The sequence below is a fragment of the Prionailurus viverrinus genome, chromosome D3, assembly GCF_022837055.1.
Source record: "Prionailurus viverrinus isolate Anna chromosome D3, UM_Priviv_1.0, whole genome shotgun sequence".
NCBI classification, from domain to species: Eukaryota; Metazoa; Chordata; class Mammalia; order Carnivora; family Felidae; genus Prionailurus; species Prionailurus viverrinus.
The window spans coordinates 82,559,786-82,580,441 of NC_062572.1; the positions used below are offsets into that span (position 1 = coordinate 82,559,786).

General features: G+C 45.2%; 1 protein-coding gene across 1 annotated transcript in view; it reads left to right on the forward strand.

Moving 5' to 3' along the window:
* Nucleotides 1-19,594, forward strand: part of SERPINB5 (serpin family B member 5) — a 42,458-nt gene extending 22,864 nt beyond the window's left edge. The window contains exons 3-8 of the mRNA XM_047828837.1: nucleotides 1,901-2,075; nucleotides 5,937-6,074; nucleotides 9,109-9,226; nucleotides 11,755-11,897; nucleotides 14,531-14,698; nucleotides 17,801-19,594. Of these exons, the coding sequence (XP_047684793.1) occupies nucleotides 1,908-2,075; nucleotides 5,937-6,074; nucleotides 9,109-9,226; nucleotides 11,755-11,897; nucleotides 14,531-14,698; nucleotides 17,801-18,193 (1,128 nt within the window). The 5' untranslated portion in view covers nucleotides 1,901-1,907 and the 3' untranslated portion in view covers nucleotides 18,194-19,594. The remainder of the gene's footprint in view (nucleotides 1-1,900; nucleotides 2,076-5,936; nucleotides 6,075-9,108; nucleotides 9,227-11,754; nucleotides 11,898-14,530; nucleotides 14,699-17,800) is intronic.
* Nucleotides 19,595-20,656: the final 1,062 nt, after the last annotated feature.

Genomic DNA, 20,656 nt, shown 5'->3' on the forward strand with positions numbered 1-20,656 from the left:
TTTCAATTCCAAGATGTCTTTGAACTCTTAAAAATTACCAAGGATCCCAAAGAGCTGTTTTTCTTTTCTTTTCCTTTCTTTCTTTTTCTTTTTTTTTTTTTTGATGTCAATTATATCTATTGGTATTGACCAAATCAGAAATTAAAACTGGAGAAATTTTAAAATATTTACTCATTTATTGAAGATACCAATCACGTGACCCTTACATATTAACACGAATAACCTATTTCTATGAAAAACCACTGTTTTCTAAAGGAAAAGAGGTGCAGAAAGAAAAGTAACACTGTCTCTTCATTTCCTCGAATCTCTTTAATATTTGGTTTAATAGAAGACACATAATGCAGGCTCTGGAAACTCTGCTGCATATTTGTGACAGATTGACAATGGAAAGACAAACAATGTCTAAAAACTTTTATGACGTTAAAAAAATCTCCGTGCCCCTCGAGGGGCTCGACCTAGACTCTGAGATCAAGAGTTGCATTCCCCACCGACGGAGCCAGCCAGGTGCCCCTGAAAGTGGTTTTGACCTCACAGACCCACCGAAAGAGTCTCAGGGACTTAGAGAACCTACATGAGAATAAGAGTCCTCAGACAGGACTAGGTGCCCGCTTGCTGTTGTCTCCAATTCCCCGGGCCCCGTATTTTTAGCTGAACCCACCTTCTCTCTCTTTTCATTAACTCCTATATGATTTGTCACACCGCTCGCACGGCACGGGAAGCCGCACATTCCCCTTACTTGTCTACGTATCTGCCCCCAGAGATGGCAGGCTCAGAAGAGGAGGGACTCAGTTGATCCTTCTAATACTTTGTGTAGTGTCTTCCACACTGTAGGTGTGTACTAACAACAAAAACATTAACAGCTGTATTTGTTAACTATTGCTGTGTTCTAGGTGGCCTACTAAGGCATGACTGACTGTATGAGTCTCCTTGAGCTGTTATGACAAAGTACCACCAATTGCGTGGCTTAAACCAATAGAAATTTATTCTCCCACCGTCTGGAGGGGCCTGAAATCAAGGTACCTGCAGGGCCCTGCTCTCTCTGCAAGCCGTAAGGGAGAGTCTGTTCCATGTTTTTCTCTTAGGCTCTGGTGTTGCCAGTGATCTTTGGTGTTCCTTGGCTTGTAGAAGCACCAGTTCACCTCTACCTCTGTTGTCATGTGGCCTTCCCCATGGGTGCGTTCACACCATCTTCCCTTTGTGCACGTCTGTCTCAGTGTCTTTTCTCCTGTTTTTACAAGGACCTTGGTCATATTGGATTAGGGCCACCCTCACGACCTCAACATATCCTTTAGGGAGCCACTATTCAACCCGTAACACTTACTAAATATTAAATTGAACCATACAAAACTGCTCTGATTTTTTGATTTATTTTTGAGAGGACAGAGAGAGAGCCAGTGGATGAGGGGAGGAGAGAGAGGGGACAGAGGATCTAAAGTAGGCTCTGTGCTGGCCGCGGAGATCCCAATGCGGGGCTCGAACTCACAAACTGTGAGATCGTGACCTGAGCCAAAGTTGGAGGCTCAACCGACTGAACCACACGGGCGCCCTTAAGACCGACTGATTTTGATCAGTGCCATCAACTGTTCCGTCCACCTGCTGAGGAAGAGGTGTGCAGGCTCCTGAGGATGGCCTTTGTGGCCGAGTAGGCCTGAATCTGGAGATTCTGGGAAGAGCTGGACACACAGAGGATCCCATATGCTGGACTGTTCAGACCTTAGGACATTTTCCCAGAAGTTTCTTCACCATTGGCTTTTCAGATTGCATTTACTGAAAGTTCCTTCCTCTCTTCTACCCAAGACCGTTACTTTGTTTGAATAGAATCCCGTTGCATTGGCAGAATGCTGTTGAGAACACCTCAGAGACGCTTTAGAAATAACCTCATCCTTGTCCTTTGCTGCAGGCCCACAATGGACGCTCTACAACTGGCAAATTCGGCTTTTGCAGTTGACCTGTTCAAACAACTGTGTGAAAAGGAGCCAGCGGGCAATGTCCTCTTCTCTCCGATCTGTCTCTCCACCTCTCTGTCACTTGCTCAAGTAGGCACCAAAGGTGACACAGCAAATGAAATTGGACAGGTAAGCTCCATACCTTGTTTCTGCTTTCGGTGGGAACAGACTTACCAGAACACAGAGGCGGTGCCTCGGGAAAATGAATGGGGGCTCTTGGAGAAAATTCCTCAGGATTGAGAAGTATGCCAGTTCTCGCATCGTCTTAATCTATCTTTAAGTGTGTCGTTAATCTCTCCTGCGACCCACATTTACAAGTACCAGGTTGTGATGGACAACCTGGGGACCTGCTTGCTAGGCAATCACAATATTTACACTAACGAGTAGCCTTTGGCGAGTCTCTCTGATACTTTGTGAAAATCAATCAAGATGGTGTTTGTTAAATGTGCCACTGCAGATACCCCGTCCAGTGCGTGTTTATTTATGGCATCATGCTTTATTTTAAGATGCAGGCTCAACTTCATTCTACTCTGTGATATATTCTACCCTATAATATGTCCATATTAGATACATCGATCTGTGCTTATGTTGGTATAGAAATAACTTAAAATTTTTTCTGCCTTCAAGTAACAGGGATAAAGAAGCAGATGCGTTGTGCTTACTTACGTTCCAGAATACTCCCTGGGGCTTGAGTATCCTATTTAAGAAGAATGCAATGAACTGATGTCGACCCTCCCCCACATATGCATATAGTTATATGTATATGTGCGTGTATTTTACTTTTTTTTGTTGTTGTTTGAGTTTCTTTTTGGCTATGGCTGACCATCTAGCTTTGTAAAATTCTTAGACCTCCAAATGGAGTGATCTTCTCTATCTTGCTACGTTTCATATTTGCTCACTTACCTTTATTTTAGGTTATCATTCTTTTCAAATGTGATATAATTGACATACAACATATTTGTTCTAGATGTACACCATATAATGATTTGATATCTGCACATGTTGGAAATGATCGCCACGATAAGTCTAGTTGACATCTCTCACTCTACATTGTTACAAATTCTTTTTTTTTCTTGTAGGAAAACTTTTGAGATCTACTCCCTCAGCAACTTTCAAGTATATAATACAGTGTTATTAACTACAGTCCTCATGCTGTACATTACATTCCCATGAATTATTTCTTTTATGCCTGGAAGTTTTGTCCCCTTTTGGGTCATAGGTGGATGTGCTCCTAATTCCATTCCGTTATCTTCTTAGGTTGATGGTTTTATGTTCAGTAGAATCTTCTTTTCCATCAACGCACAAACATTTCAAAAATAGGGACCTCTTCTTATATCCATAAATCCCTACAAAGTAAGACCCACAAAGTATTATTTTGGTCAGGATGAACAATTTACACTTGAAATTGAGTGAGGCTTGGAAAAGAAACTTCAGTTGTGGAGAAAAGCTGTCTCTCTCTTCTCCGTCCTTGGTTCCTCACCCCCCACCCCTCCATTCCTACCCCCTTTTACCTTCCTCGTCTCCCCCTAGAGAAGGGATGGTAAAGAGACCTTCCTGGTGGTGGGTCTGTTCTCAGTAATAAAAATAAAGCTCTTTTCAGTACCTACAATGGTTCCCCCAGTAATGGTGACCTGGGTTCTTTAATTTTTTGGTCTTTTTACCTGTCATTAGGCAGGAGAGCTACGTACTGCCTTGGATCAGACATCTAACCCTGCAGTACTGAGGCTTTGTGAGTCACAGGCACAATGTGCCCATTTAGTGACATTACCTAGGGTGTGGTGTCAGGGCAGTTATTATGACTTAAGAGTCAGGAGAGAATCACCTTATGCAGACATCGTTTTGGGGCACCATGAAACACAAGAGCTGCTGGGCTATCAGTTGGAATGAAAGAAAAGTTAGGAACAAAATAGAAGGGGACTTCTTCCAGAAGATAGCATCGTGGTTTTAAGTAGCTTAGAATATAACTGTAAGAATAACTACTAACTGACTAGGGAAACAAAGAAAGGCAAGAGACACGTAGCTTAAATTAAATTTCCTTACAGCTTGCAGCCCACTGACACCTGAAACCTCCAGAGTGTGACCTTCCTCAGGGACTCACGGCTGCCTCAAGGTTTATATGTCATTAAAAACTAAAAGTAACTTTATCTTAATGGCACCTAAGCCCCGCAAGGTTCTGAAAGCCTTGCTTCAAAATCCTTAGACTTACTTTATCTCTATTCTCCTTCCCACCACAAACTTAAAAGTATACAATCAGTCCTTCACAACCCCAGTGCAGCTCTTTCTGCCCACAGGTCCTGTCCCTGTGCTATATTAAAATTACCTTTTTGCACCAAAAATGTCTCAAGAATTCTTAGCCGTTTGCTCATGAACCCCACTTCCTAATTTCATCATTAAGGTTTCTTTTCTTTTCTTTTAAAATTATATTTATTTATTTATTAAAAAATTTTTTTTAATGTTTATTCATTTTTGAGAGACAGAGAGAGACAGAGCATGAGCGGGGAAGGGGCAGAGAGAGAGGGAGACGCAGAATCCCAAGCAGGCTCCAGGCTCCGAGCTGCCAGCACAGAGCCCGATGCGGGGCTCGAACTCACGAACTGTGAGATCATGACCTGAGCCGAAGTCGGGAGCTCAACCGACTGAGCCACCCGGGCGCCCCTTTTAAATTATTTTTAAATGTTTATTTATTTTGAGAGACAGAGTACAAGCGGGGAGGGACAGAGAGACAGGGAGACAGTGAATCCACAGCAGGCTCCAGGTTCTGAACTGTCACCACAGAGCCGGACGTGGGCCTCGAACTCACGAACCATGGATCGTGACCTGAGCCGAAGTCAGAAGGTTAACCGACTGAGCCACCCAGGCGCCCCTCATCGTTAAGGTTTCGATATGATGTTTTAGATGGTTTCCATATAATGTCTGCAGTGATCATAGCAACGCTGAAAAGTAGGTATTCTCAGTCCATTTTACAGAGGGGAAAGGGAAGCTCTGAAGGGCTGGGCAAGATTACGTTTCTGGCGGGTACAGGCTGGGATTCCAAGGCAAGGGTGTCTGACTGTAGCCCACCCAGGGCAGCCACCACTTGTGCTGACTACCACCAGTGATGCAGCAGCTCACGGTTAGAGCGACTTGTTGGAGCAACTGATGGGGTCACATAGACCTTGCTAGAGACCCTCTATCCCCGAATCTGACATCTGCCTAGTGATGGTCTCTCTTGGTGTTAATCTCTCTTTGCTCGCGTCTAAACTAGATAGAAGGGGGCGCGTGGGTGGCTCGGTTGCTTGAGTGTCTGACTCTTGATTTCGGCTCAGGTCACCATCTTGCCGTTTGCGGGTTCGAACCCCATGTAGGACTCTGCACTGACAGCGCTGAATCCCTGCTTGGGATCCTCTCTCCCCCTCTCTCTCTGCCCTTCCCCAACTTGTGCGCACACGCGCGTGCACTCTCTCTCTCTCTCTCTCTCTCTCTCTCTCAAAAATAAATAAATAAATACATAAATACGTAAATATCAAAAAAGTAATAAATAAATTGGATAGAAATTATACCCCAGCTTCACTCTTTCCCATGTTTAGAAAGGCCTTGGTCTGAGCCTCAGAGGCATCATTTTGAACAAAGGGCAAAATCCCCCCGATAGTTGAGTAAAGAGAACAGTATCATTATGGCAGTATTTCTCAGCTGGGGACGGTTCCTCTCCCTCTCTTCCCAGGGACATCTGGCAAGGCCCGCAGACATTTTTGGTGTCACAAATGGAGGAAGGAGTGCTACTGGCAATTAGTCTGCTGCTAAGCATCCTACAGTTCCCAGGACTGCACCCCCACACACCCCCAAGAATTATCCAGCCCCAGATGTCAATGACACTCAGGTTGAGAAGCCTTGCTTTATGAGGACAGTTGAGCAGGAAGATACTGCTCCCCCGAGGCGGCTGACCATGGTCCTGTATCCATTGCAGTGGGAAGAGACAAAGCTTGTGGATGATGGATTGTTTTCTCTTCACAGGTCCTTCATTTTGGAAACATCAAAGATGTACCCTTTGGATTTCAAACAGTGACATCGGATGTAAACAAACTTAGTTCCTTTTACTCCCTGAAACTGATCAAACGACTCTACGTAGACAAATCTCTGAATCCTTCTACAGTAAGTGGGTTAAAGCAATTCGCACCATTCGACTCTTTGCCAGGAGTGGCATTTTCACGCGGTTACACCCACCACTTTGTTTTCAGCAAAATCCACTTCTAAGATGCTCATTTATGATTTGAAGCTTATTAAAATAAATCAGTCCTGATGGGGAGTGTGGGGTTTCTTGATCAGATGGGGGGCGCCAAATGTGGTGTGGCCCAATCTGATGGAGGCTGGCGGGAGGGTGGGGGGGGTGGGGGTGGGGGTGGGAGTGGGGGTGGGGGGGGTGGGGATGGCCCTGAGGCAGAACAAAGAAGATAGACGTTTATTGATACATCGCCAGGAGGGGCAGACAGGACAGCCAGGGAGAGACTGTCTGCCCTGAGAAAGTAGTGGGGGGCTTAGTTAAGGGGGGAGGTGAGGGGGTAAGGGAATGTATGGAATTCTCCTTTTTTAATATCTGTGACCATTGGGTCAGCTAGGGTTCTCCTTAAACAGCAGGGCAAATGACCTGGATGAACATTTTGAGTTCTCTAAAGTTCTCCGCCTCATCTGTTTCTGCATACAATATTCTCTTGATGTTTCCCAAATCAATGAGAAAAATAACAACTGTATGAATTAATAGTTTTCATCCGTCACAGATTGGTTTTGTTTGCTTTACTCAGCTGGTCGCGTGGGTATCTGTACAAGGTAGCTCTAGGTATTTAATTTTAGCTGTTTCTTGAAGGAATCATATAAAGTCTACTGTAGTATCCTTAAATTTGATCCCAGAGTATATCGATATTTTTCAAGTCTGTATTTGAAACACGTAGCCAGCATTCTAGACTACCACATAGACGTTCTTTCTCTACTTTAACAATAAAGAATTGATTCAGTTTGTGGTTGCCTGTTCAAAACTGCAAGCTCTCCAAATCTAAAAGGTAGACTGTCGGTTAAATAGCTTACCATAGTTTTACTAACTGCTACTGTAGCTGTCTTTCTGGTTGAGATCTTTTGAGGACATCCATCACTAGATTATTGTTGTGACTTTATTCTTAAAAAATTTTTTTTTATTGTTTATTCATTTTTTTGAGAGGGAGAGAGAGAGACAGAGCATGAGTCAGGGAGGGGCAGAGAGAGAGGGAGACACAGAATCTGAAGCAGGCTCCAGGCTCTGAGCTGAGCTGTCAGCCCAGACCCTGACTCGGGGCTCAAACTCGTGAACCATGAGATCCCGAGCTGAGCCGAAGTCGATGCTTGACCCACTGAGCCACCCAGGCGCCCCATGTTGTAACTTTATTCTTATTGCTTGAAGACATATATACACAGCCTTCTTTTCTGCTAACAATCACCCAGAGAATTAAAAAAAAAATACTGAGATGTGAGCTGGGGTCCGAGCATGGAAAGTTTTTTGAAAGCTCCCCACGTGGTCCTTACGAAGATGCCGAATACATTTTGCGCCAGCAGTGAGGACAGTGGAGGTGTCTTTATCTCGGTGAGGCTCTGATGTTTTGGGGTGGCCCCAGTTCTCTCAGTCAAGGGCAACACGCAGTCCCAAGGTTGGGTTGTAGTTCACAGATGCAAAGTGGCTGAGGCTGTCGCTGCCCTGAAGAAATTCAAGGGGCCCCCTGTGCTTAGGACGTTTAATCAGCTATGTGTCATTTGGTGGAACTTCCGTTCAATGTTTTGAATTATTTCAACCAAACTTGAGTTTGGAGTTGAAAGAGATTTTTTTCAAAGCCGGTTTAAAGAAATTTTTGAAGTTTAAAAAAATTTTTTCCATCCTTCTGTTGGTTGTACCTCACTTGCAAATGCACCAAGAATAGAACAAAGGAGCGCGCGGCCTGAGGGGGGCTGCCTGCCTCAGAACTACCTGGATGTTTGTGAAAAGTGCTAATTCCTGGCCTCAGATCACTCAATGGGGATGGGTCTTGGGGTTTGGCATTTTTAACAATAGAACCCCTGCCGCGTTCACCACGGAGCCGTGTTTCAAACTTAAATGTGAGAAGAGTCCCCCTGGAATCTTGTTAAAATGCACATTCTGGTTCAGTAGGTCTGGGGTGGGGCCTGAGAGCCTGCATTTCTTTTCTTTTTTTTTTTTTTTTTTAATTTTTTTTTACCGTTTATTTATTTTTTTTTAATTTTTTTTTCAACGTTTTTATTTATTTTTGGGACAGAGAGAGACAGAGCATGAATGGGGGAGGGGCAGAGAGAGAGGGAGACACAGAATCGGAAGCAGGCTCCAGGCTCTGAGCCATCAGCCCAGAGCCCGACGCGGGGCTCGAACTCACGGACCGCGAGATCGTGACCTGGCTGAAGTCGGACGCTTAACCGACTGCGCCACCCAGGCGCCCCCGTTAATTTATTTTTGAGAGAGAGACAGAGCGGGGGAGAGGAGCAGAGAGAGAGGGAGACACAGAATCTGAAGCAGCCTCCAGGCTCTGATCTGTCAGCACAGAGTCCCATGCGGGTTTCAAACCCTGGAACCTTGAGATCATGACCTGAACCAAAGTCAGATGTTTAATCAACTGAGCCACCCAGGCGCCCCAAGAATTTGCATTTCTATTAAGATCCCAGGTGATGCTGTGGCTCTTGGTCCTTGAGCTCCTCTTTCAGTAGCAAGAAATCTCTAGAGTTGGTATGAATTTCAGTGAGTAAGAGTTTTCTGCTCACAGAGTTCTCTTTTCTGTACATTTCTTCTGTTCTAAGATATCTATCTATATCTCTATCTACATCTATATAATATACCCTTTAATGTTTCTAAGTTGGAATTCATATTATAACTGTTGTGTAGCGTAATGTTTCTTTCTTTCCTCCAAAGCTGCTACTACACTGAGAGAGGCATTTAATAATAGCTATTGTCTTAGAATTGAAGAAGTGAAACACTTTATACGAAGGGCATTTCATTGATTTCCACACGAAGCCTCCATTTATAGTATTTACAGATGCTGAAAGGGTATTCACCCACCCGGACATTTTACAAACCCCAATTTAGTTGGAATCATGGAAGGGCACGATGGTTTGACTGCAGAGTTCAGGTGTTTTGTGATTTTATGAGCTGGACGTTTTTCAGGAGTTCATCAGCTCTACAAAGAGACCCTACGCGAAGGAAATGGAAACCGTTGACTTCAAAGATAAATTGGAAGAGACGAAAAGTCAGATCAACCAGTCCATCAAGGACCTCACCGACGGCAAGTATCTTTTACTTACTTGGACACCGCCTTCTCTTGACTCTTTCTGCTAAGCAGAGGACTGAACATCTGGAGGCTTCCCCGGATGCTTTCAGTAGATAGGCTAAATTCTTGCCCTTGAAATGCCAGACATGTCAACCACGTGACTCCTGGGCGTGTCGACACCCTCGTCATCTAAGGCTTCGCAGGAATTCCTGGTGCTTCAGTTCCGGTCCACTTTGCTGTGCTCCCCAGGGAGCTGCTGGCTGGTCCTCCTGGAGCCCCAGCCCTGCCTCCAACAGAGGGAGGCTTTGGGCCACTCAGTGGCCAGTTTCTCGATGCGGAGACGAAGGGCTTGGGCTTTAACTTAATCCCCGCGGCCACCTTCGGCTCAAAAATTCTGCAAATTTTTTGAAGGAAAAAAGGACAAAAGCTCCTAGGTAATCAAACACACATCCAGAAAAAACGAAGTGAACTGAGGAGGAAACCTGTCCTCAGACCCACCACTCCCAGTGCTGGTCTGCCCTCTGCTAGCCTCAGGGTCTCTTCCGCAGTATCTGCCTGGTCCTGCCCCTGGCTCAGTGCTCTCCTCCTGCACCGACCCTCCCTGCCCCACCCCACCTCCATGGTGAGTCGTCCTCCCCTGATAGGAATTGGAGCTGGGATGAGTCTGAGTGCCGGTCAGTGTCCATGTGTCCCTTCCCGGGGACATGTTTGTGTTGTACAGAGTGGACTTGTTGGGACACAGCACTTAAATGTGAAGGACTGACTGTGCAGATGAACCTTTCAGGTCCCACCTGCAGTCCCGGGAGGGTCACGCTTCTCGGCAAGGGAGACACGCTTCCTGTAGGAATGGCCAGAGGGGTCCTGTCGTGCCGCTGACTCAGGAATGACAGGTTCCACGCTGTAACTGCAGAGTGAGGCCATGGAGAGAACGTGGTCTCAGAGTCATGTAAGACCCAGGTTCAAATCCAGACACTGCCACTTTGCACTGAGTTATTTGGATAGAGAACCTCAGTTTACTGAACTGTAAAATGGGGCATTTGTTACTTGGTTAATTTTTACACAGTTGTTGTGAGAATCAGATTAGATAAAATAGGTTAATGAATAATATAAGATAGCGAAGGTAATATATGGTAGCCATAGCTATGCGTGGACACACGTGCATATTCATACATATATATGTCCTTGAAATGACCTTTTCATTGCCTTCGTATGTAAAGAAAAAACAGGTATAAGTAACACCAGGCTGCGCACAATTTAAAAATTTGCAAGCAAAAGCAGCTCCGTTTAAATCGCTGTGTAACTGTTTTGCTTCTAGAATTGCCATATAATTGCATTTTGCTCTCCAAGGGCCTTTAAAAGACCTTCACAAATTTAAGGTTTTTATGGGAGAAGGTAGCTTAGTAAAAGTCCTCTGAGTTTAGAATCAGAAATTCGAGGTTTCAGTTGAAATGACCACCTGCTGGCTCCCCTTCTTCTCTGGTCTTTAAGTTCCTTCTTTGACATGATTATGGATTCAGCACATCATGTGATGTCGGCGGGACTGAAAATGCGGGGCTCCTTATTAACAAAGGTATTACGCATTTTAAGGTGGTGACAGGGGAGCATGAAGCCAGTGAAGGGCCCTGCACACACACCGCCACAGGTCCACGAAGCGGGTCCTGAGCGGAGAGGTGACAACCCGAGGGATTAGGTCAGTGAGAATCCCTTGCAAAACATGTCAGCACTATTCAAATGTGAGGACTTTGCTCTATCAAGGCATTATCACCACTGAACTGTTGTGGCTGTTGGGAGCTTGATCTCTGCGGTAATTACAGTGCTGACCTTGACACAAACAGGTGTCTGCAGCAATGTAATCTTTGGGTGGGGGAGGGGAGGGCGCCAAGCTGTTTGGCCAAGAGCGCAGCTTGGTTCTGTGCGGATCTGCTTTCCAGCTGCGGGCAGAGGAAGGCTGCTTGGCCTTTCCGAGTCCCAGGTTCCTCAAGTATAAAATGCGGCGGATGATCCTGGCCTTACAGGATCGTTGTGAGGGAATACGCGTGACAAGGCTAAAATTACACTCGTGCATTTTCATCCCAGAGCACAGGCTTCGCAGTCCAAAAGACTCATTAGAATCCCGAATCCCTCCTTGCTCACGTGTCATCTTGGCAAGTGACTTAACAGCAAGTCTCAGCGTCCTCATCTGTAAAATGGGGAGAAATACACGGTCTCGTGCATAGGAAATCTCTAGCACGCTGCCCCACACAAGGCATTCAAAAGGGGTAGCTCGTGTTTTTCTTCTTCCTGTTCTTCCTGTTCTTCTCCCTCCCTTCCCCTCTGCTTTCTGCCCGCCCCACCCCTGCCGCCAGATCTCGTGGGTAAGTCTTCTCGCAACAGGATGAAAGGAGAGAAAGGAACCCTTGTGAGGCATTCCGGGCCATCGATCGAACCTCGCGTGGGTGGCTCCAGCCGTGACAAATACCCAGGGAGCGGATGCGGTGTGGATCCCAGATGTGGTGTTGAAGAATAACCCTGTGCAATCTGTGGTTTCCTACAATTGTTTGCAGGCCGCTTTGAGAACATTTTGTCTGACAGCAGTGTCAGTGAGCAGACCCAAATCCTGGTGGTTAATGCTGCCTACTTCGTTGGAAAGTGGATGAAGAAATTTCCTGAATCCGAAACCAGAGAATGCCCTTTCAGAATCAACAAGGTACGTAAGGCCGCGGGTCAAAGGCTCCCAAGTACAGATCTGAAAAATTATGGAAAATTGAGGCATAGGAGGTAGTGTGGCTTTCCTGAGACCAATGGTTGGGAGAGGAGGGGTGGGCAAAGAACCATAATCCCCTCTTATAATAGTGAGCACGCCCCCACTGCACCCAGAAGTGTAGTTTTTATATTTAAGAAAGTGTTCATGGGCGGAAGGGAGGGGGAGTGCGGGGGACTCCTTTACTGTCATTAAACCATAAAGCTGGGAGGTGTCAGATCCTGGAGACTCAGACTCTAGAAGAGAGTCACTCAAGATTTGAAATGTCACTGATTTTTCAGCGTGGCCTCTAACCAAGCAGGAAAACACTGCTGCGTGGGGATACGCCCTCCTTTTGAATGCAGACTTTTCCTTTGTTTCCGTTGCATTACTTTTGTCAGCCTCTGAACTTTTTCACAGGTCTTACTAAATAAACCTTTTCTCCTGTCCCATGGTGTCTTCTTTAAGGGTAGACTAAATTGAGGAAGTTAGATTATGAAAGGTGTAAATAGGGCCTGTTCGGACAAGGTGAACACACACACACGTTTTTTGGAAGAGTCTGTATTTAGCCCTGTGTTCAGAAGATACGTCTCTCGATTTATATTCTAGAAAACGGAATTATTGTATCCATCTTCGGTGCTGATAAATGAAATAGATGACTGTATTTGGTGGCCACAACTCTAGGCAAATTCAGATGACTAGCCGTCTAACGTGATGGAGGGTTTTAGACAAATCTAGAGCGTCTTTAAGAGAAATAAATGGAAGCATTAGCAGTAAATTTCAAAAGTGGTGTGCTTTTCTATCCTAATTCTATTTCTGGTTGTACCTAGAATGGAAGTCTTTAATTATTTATTGACCAGATATTTAGTGAGCAACTACTACGTGATGGGATATATCAAGATAATAAGACATGGTTTCTGCTTTGACTGTAGTCTAGTTAGGGTGAGGGGTGTGTGTGTGTGTGGGAAACAGTCACATAAACAAACATTTCTAACCATGTGACAAGTATTGAAATAGAGGTATTACAAAAAGTAAAATAAGTATAGTCTAGCTCTGCTGAGAGGCGTTGGGGGAAATTCAGTTTACTGTTTGAAGATCCCAGATATAAGTTTTACTGAAATATTATCTCCCAGGCCTGATACGAAGTTTAAAATCTCCCCTAACAGAGATCCAGCTAACAGGCAAATATCCTGAGGGAGGTAGAGATCGAAATAATAAGCTACAGTAATTTACTGTCAGTCTCTTACTCTTTAGTATGAACTAATTTTCCTTCAGAAAATCAGTCATGTCAGTAGCAGAGACACAGTCAGATATCAATGGGGACAGAGAGAAGGAAGGGCCTGGGATGCTGCCCAGAGAGAAGAACCTGGGCACCAAGACCCTTTTGGAGGAGTGTGGAATGCATTGGAACTAGAAGCGACTTAAGAGATAATTTGGTTACTTAATATTCTCATTTAAGAAATTATGAAATATTTTAAACATGTAGAGTATTCTAGAAAATAATAAAACAAACTCCGATGTACTCAACAGTCAGCTTTGTCAATCTTTATATTTTGCTGTATTTATTTTAGATCTTTAAATTTTTTTTTTAACCTTTATTTATTATTGAGAGACACGGAGACCCAGAGCGTGAGCAGGGGTGGGACAGAGAAAGAGGGAGGCACAGAATCCAAAGCAGGCTCCAGGCTCCAAGCTGTCAGCACAGAGCCCCACGTGGGGCTCGAACTCATAAACTGAGAGATCGTGACCTGAGCCAAAGTCGAAGTAGGACGCTTAACCGACTGAGCCACCCAGGCGCCTCTATTTCAGATCTTTTAAAGAAAAAAAAAATACAGCAACAATAGCACTTCCCCTGGGTAGCCCCTCCTTCCCTGTCTCAAGGTTCCTCCCCAGAGGTAACGCCCATTCTGAAATGTCCAATTCCCTCCTGCTACTGACAAGGAAACTGAGGTCCAAGGAGTGAAGTGATTCCCTTAAGATCACACCATCTGTTTATGTCACATTTGAGACCGAAACCCCAGGTTCGTATCTGAAATCCAGACTTCTTCACAGCTCAGATCAGAGTAGGCGGCCGTACAGGGAGAGGGGGATTAAAAACAAAGGAGAACAGAGGACCAAACAAATGTGATTTGTGTCTTGCTGTGTGCTGAGTGTTCCCTCATATGTATTCGACCAGCAAACGCTGCCTAAGTAGCTATGTGGTTTGCCCTCGAATTTATTTCCACTCCACCAGGAGTAAAGAGCTGGCAATTATGAGCATCTATAAAGACTAAGTCAAAGTCTGCCTCTGTTTCCAGTCTTACTCTCTTATTTTCGATGTTTTGTATAAGCAAGTGCCGTATTACGTATAGTTCCCGAAATATATTGGAATGATAAGGCATGTGAATGGCTTTTTCAAAGGAAGTCATTGCTCGTCCGGGGACAGTCGGCGATGGTCTGGGTCCAGTACAGTTGGGATCCCAGCGGAGGGATGATTACACCACGATGGTCTGAAACTATAACAAGAACAAACGTGTGTGTGTGCGTGTGCGTGCGGGTGTGTGTATTTATGCTTGTGTGAACTGAAAAGCAAGTGATCCGAATTTCTTCTCCTCTTACAGACAGACACCAAACCAGTGCAGATGATGAATATGGACGCCACGTTCTGTATGGGCAACATTGATGGTATTAATTGTAAGGTCATAGAGCTTCCCTTTCAAAACAAACACCTCAGCCTGCTTATTCTGCTCCCCAAGGATGTGGAGGATGAGTCCACGGGCCTGGAGAAGGTGAGGAGGGAGGGGGGTGTTCAACACAAAGGTGCCACCTGCTGTGACAAGGAGCCGTGTGGAGGGCACTGTGCGTGGCTGTGACGCTGCCCTGCCTTACACATCACTTGCTCAGTCGTCTCCAAGGGTTTCGTGGTCCTTTCTGGGCCTTTGTCTTTGACATGAAAACGGCCAGCATGTATTTGGCACTCGTGACCAGCCAGGAGCTGTGAGGTCCCCATGTACGCCTTCTCCTCGACTTCTTGGGACAGGCCTATCTATTTATTAGAAGCTGTCACGGTGCTCTTGTTGACTGAGGGACCTGAGGCACAGCAGGGGAGGTGACAAGTCTGTGGTCACTTAACTCATCGGTGGCACGTAGAATCAGAATTGGAGCCCGGGAAGTTGGAATCTGTGTTCTTAATCTAGCCCCGAGTGCCTATTATTAGCATCTTGCGTTAGTGTGGTACATCTGTTACAACCGATGAACCAGTTGTCCACACATTATTCATAAAGTCTGCAGCCTGCTTTAGGGTTCACTTTGTGTTGTACTTTCTACGGGTCCGGAAAAGCTCTTTTAATGCGTACACACAGAGGAGATTTTATTATGCTTCATCCTTTATGGAGGTTATTAGAGGCACGAGGTGTAAATAAGAGTAGAGGTTCATCTCCTTGTGAAGGATGCTTTTGCTCCCCCCTCTGCTCTGGCAGCCCCATCCAGCCACCCAGGGCCACCTGCTCCCCCCTCGGCCCCGTGTTCCCAGCTCCCTAGCTCCCCTCCACCGGGGCCTTGGCCCTTGGCCAGAGAGAAGGACAGGCTCGTTGAGGACCCCAGAGGTCACCTGCTTCATTTCCAGTCATGCCTCGGTTACTCCCTGGCTTTCCAGGGTGTGGTCTCAGTCCATGTCCGTCCTACCTGCTGCTTTAATGGTCATTACGCTTTATCCATCACTGGCCTTCATTACTCTTTTTCCTTAATGTTTGTTTGTTTGCTTATTTATTTATTTATTTATTTACCTAGAGCTCGAGCAGGGGAGGGGCAGAGAGAGAGGGAGACAGAGAATCCCAAGCCCTGATGTGGGACTGAAACCCATGATCAAACCGTGAGATCGTGACCTGAGCCAAAACCAAGAGTCGGACGCTTAATGGACTGAGCCACCCAGGCGTCCCTGGCCTTCATTATTCTTTTATTCACATTCACTGTGCTTTTTCTTTTTCACTCCACTCCATGCCCTATCTCCCCTTCTCTCGCTGTTGTTATTCAGCTGTTTTGCACTTTACCACTTACGTGAAAGACCCTCATACCATTTTTTTTTCTGATTAAAGTACAGAATGGGAAATACCGAACTTCTGAGTCTCAGAAATTCAAGAACACGCTTTGTGTTCTTCTCCAGGGGCCACCATAATAAGTACCACAAACTGAGTAGCTTAAACAAGAATTTATTCTCTCACAGTTTCAGAGGCTAGAAATCTGAGCTCAGGTGTTGGTTCCTGCTGAGGGTTGTGAAGGAGACTCTGTTCTATGCCTCCCTCTTAGCTTCTGGAGATTGGCCGCCAATCTTTGGTGTTCCTTGGCTTATACATGTGTCACTTCAATCTCTGCCTCTGTCTTCACGTGGCTTCCTCCCTGTATGCGTGTGTATCTGTGTCCAAAATTTTCCTTTTTATAAGGACACTGGTCATATTAAGTTAGGGCCCATCCTAATGACTTCGTCTTAAGTAATGACACCTACAAGGATTCTGTTTCCCCGTAAGGTCACATTCTAAGGCACCGTGGGTTAAGACTTCAATATAAAAATTTAGTTTTTTGGGGTGCCTGGGTGGCGCAGTCGGTTAAGCGTCCGACTTCAGCCAGGTCACGATCTCGCGGTCCGGGAGTTCGAGCTCCGCGTCAGGCTCTGGGCTGATGGCTCAGAGCCTGGAGCCTGTTTCCGATTCTGTGTCTCCCTCTCTCTCTGCCCCTCCCCCGTTCATGCTCTGTCTCTCTCTGTAGCAAAAATAAATAAACGTTGAAAAAAAAATTTTTTTTAATTTAGTTTTTTGCGGGGAGGGGGCACAATTTGACCCATAACACATATATAATGGAGAAGGGGAAAAAACTTTTTTTTTCCCCTTCTGACTAGTCTTTTTGAATTATGAATGAATATTCTTCCCTCTCTTCATTCTCAGATAATAAATGGGCAAGAGAATATACCTTTTGGCTGAAAAATTCTAGTTACTTATGGCAATCTTTCGGTTCTAATAATGTGCCATAAATAAAAACAGTAGTCATTGAAAACCAGATTATCATAGATGAACAAGAGAATCCAACGGCACCTTCCCCCACTAAACACAAAACAAACAGACTTGTGACCAGTCTGTGACCTTGCCATGTTACTGATTTTTATGAGTTTCATGTGAATAACTTCAGTGCAGGATTGTCCCATGATAATACGGTCAAGGTACTATCATTCTCAGTTGTATTCTTGTTTCTTCTCCAGCCAGTGAGGGGTTGGGAGGGCAAGGAGCAATTTCAGATTTGCTCAGTGAAGAATTTTGTGACTCAACCATTCCATGTGTCATGGCATAGCTCTCATTTTTAAAATAACCAACTGAAATGGATGCATTCATCACCCCCGGTCTTCGAGAATGGCCATAGACAGCTTAACAAAGAGTAACTCATTTTACAAAGAGTAACTTTAGATTTGATTTGAGTTACTTTTGATGCCAGGCCAAGGACCCGAATATTCTGGATTTCCTAGAAGAGAAATTAAAACAAGCATTCAAGCAATAGTATGTATAAAAGCCCTCCTAGTTTTATGTTTATTTTACTCTTATTTATGCAACATCATCGGCCACACATCCATTTCTACTCTATAACTTGAAAGAAATAGCCTGAGACATTTCAGGGCAAGGGGACTGTGGTCGGAGCATGGCGGGGAGGAGAGCAGTGCTGGGTGGCTGGGTGCATCTTTGATACGGGAAACCAGTCCCACACCCAGACCGCAGGGTTGATTCCATTTTCGGTGGTCCGAGGGCACTGCTTCAGCACTGGACTCACGATGGCACTTTCTGTTCCCAATCAAGCTGGATCTTTCACATCTGGGAATAAAAAAATAATTTCCTTTCCTTTTGGTCCTTCAGGTTGAACAACAACTCAACTCAGAGACGCTCTTGCAGTGGACTAATCCCAGCACCATGGCCAATGCCAAAGTCAAACTCTCCATTCCAAAATTTAAGGTGGAAAAGATTGTTGATCCCAAAGCTAGTCTGGAAAATCTAGGGCTGAAAAATATCTTTAATGAGAATACATCCGATTTCTCTGGAATGTCAGAGACCAAGGGAGTGGCCCTCTCCAATGTTGTTCACAGAGTGTGCTTAGAAATAACTGAAGATGGTGGGGATTCCATGGAGGTGCCAGGGTCACGAATCCTACAACACAAGGATGAATTCAATGCCGACCACCCATTTATTTACATCGTCAGGCACAACAAAACGCGAAACATCATTTTCTTTGGCAAGTTCTGTTCCCCTTAAGTGGCAAAAGCCCAGGTTAAGTCCCACCTGACTTTTCTGTAAACTCTGCATCCAAAGGAACACTTTCTAAATACAATAAATTGTTAATATTGCTGGATCTGGAAGCTGCTGGTACTTGACCTGTGTAGCCCTCATACCAATAGACCCTTCTTTTCCAATTCTTTGTTTTGTTCTCCCTTCACCTCCTCCCCATAAGACACAATGCTTTTAATGAAAAGGAGTTACTCTGGAGGAAATATATGTATTCATTATGTGTCAAATTATCTCAGGTTGTTGGCAGGAATACAGTCTTTCACAAAGAAAATCCCCGGAAGGGGGATCTGGAAGATTTTAGAGCTTTACCTTCCTTCACTGGGATCAGAATTCTGGGAACACCAGAATGTTCCAGACATTCTTACTTCCCCGAAAGACTAAAGAAACTGGTACACAGGATCCACAAAACTTTCCTAGCCCCGCTGGAACTTGGGCACACGTTCAGGCTACTGTCGGTCCACAGCTCCTTATGCTAAACGGTGGTACCGGTGTTTTCCTCAAACTCTGACTTTTTGGGATTTTAGAAAGCTAACCTGTTGCACATACTATGTGTTTCGGAACTCCACTGATAAGAGTCTGGGACAGCACCTTATAAATCAACACCTTAATATTTCTGCCACAACCCATACATATTCACACAAGCTGGATAGACAGACTCTGAGCAGCCCGTAAGTACCAGGTTTTGCCACCAAATGAGTGTGCCAGCAGCTTATGAACAGACTGTGTTTTCAGAACTTTTGGAAACTTTGGAGTGTTGGGGAAGGGATGGCAGACCTATAGCAGCTGAAGCGCAGCACCTTGGGGGAGGCAGGATTTTACTAAAAGCCCACTTTCACTTTAAGCAGGACACCCACCCAGTCACTTGGTTGGTGGTTAGACCAGTGACTGGCAGTGAACGCTGAGTCGGAAAGGTCTTGGGTGTCTCACAACCGGGGACCTCAAACCCGAGGGGACTTTTAAGGGAGCCAATGAGAGAGTAAGGAACTTTTCCGTTTGTCCGATGTGATAGTGGGAAGGGGAAAGGAGTTAATGCCTTTGGGAAACCTTTGGGAAACAGAACTAAAGCAACCCAGTGCTCTCATTGCCATGACATGCACGTTTCCAGACTGTGGCTTTAGTTACTGTGGATGGCTAGTCAGTAACTTCCATGAACGTAATTTGGGAAGGTGGCCTGTCCAGTAATCTCTGCTGCAAATACACGGATTAATTCACTGGCAAGGAGAGCGCATTTACTGAAGGTTTCATGATATTCCTTTGCTCATCTCTTCTCTGGCATTCGTTGTAAATATGTTCAACTTTCTTCTTGCTCCGAAGGTTCAATATTGAATTTCTTGGATGCTATGGACAATAAAATATTATGGAACTGCGTGTCTTGTTTCTTCCATGACATCAAGTTTCCTATTTTGAAATAGACCTAAGCCAGCGTTTATGAAAGCATTCCTGTATGTGGGTGCTTTTTGAGGGGGGCCGATGTAGAATAAAAAGGAATAAGAATAATTACTGTCCTTATTCCTTGTCTTCCTTTCTTCCTGCCCACCAAGCTTGCTTCCTCCCCCCATTCCCTTTCATCGTGGGGTGGGGGGTGGGGGGTGGGGTTAGGGTTGGGGTTAACTCCCTCTTCAGCCAGGGGAGATCTGGGATGCATTTCCGCGGCATGAAAGTGTGCAATGACGTGAGAGGCACTCGGGAACAGGACACAGAGCTTTTCTCCTGCAGTTTGTACTGAAGCCCCAGCCCCAAAATCTAATTTTATTTTTTTCTCTCTTTTTTTAATGTCTATTTATTTTGAGAGAGAGAGAGAGAGAGAGAGAGATCTGAGAGCACTCACGTGCATGGGGAAGGGGCAGAGAGAGAGGGTCCCAAGTGGAAGCCACACTCAGTGCAGAGCCCGACACGGGGCTCAATCCCACAAACCGTGAGATCATGACCTGAGCCAAAATCAAGAGTTGGACGCTTTACTGACTGAGCCACCCAGGTGCCCGCTCAAAATCTAGTTTTATTAAGTAAGGTGTATATACTCCAAATATTTGCTATTAAGTACATGTTTCTCAACGTACATTTGTTTTCAATCAGTTACAGTATCCCTGAACCTAACATCCAACATAGTCCTTCTCCTGTCCTTGTGCTGTGCCCACATAGAATGTGTCCTCTCCTGCAGGAATGGTTGAGCACAAAAAGTGGAAAATGCTCCCCAATTCCCCCCAAAAGAAAGAGCCATTTGTGCAGGCTTTCTGGGGAGGGGGGGTGGTCCAAACCAGGTTTTGCCACTCTTGGCTCATTACCCCCTCTAGGCTATGAAACAGAAAGCATGGGTTAATGCAGAAAGGTGTAGTGAGTATTTAGAGGAGGGAAGGGATTAATGCCTCTTTAAGCCAAGTGTTCAGGGAGCTTGAAATGTCTCCCGGAATTTGGAAAGCACCAAAACTTCGG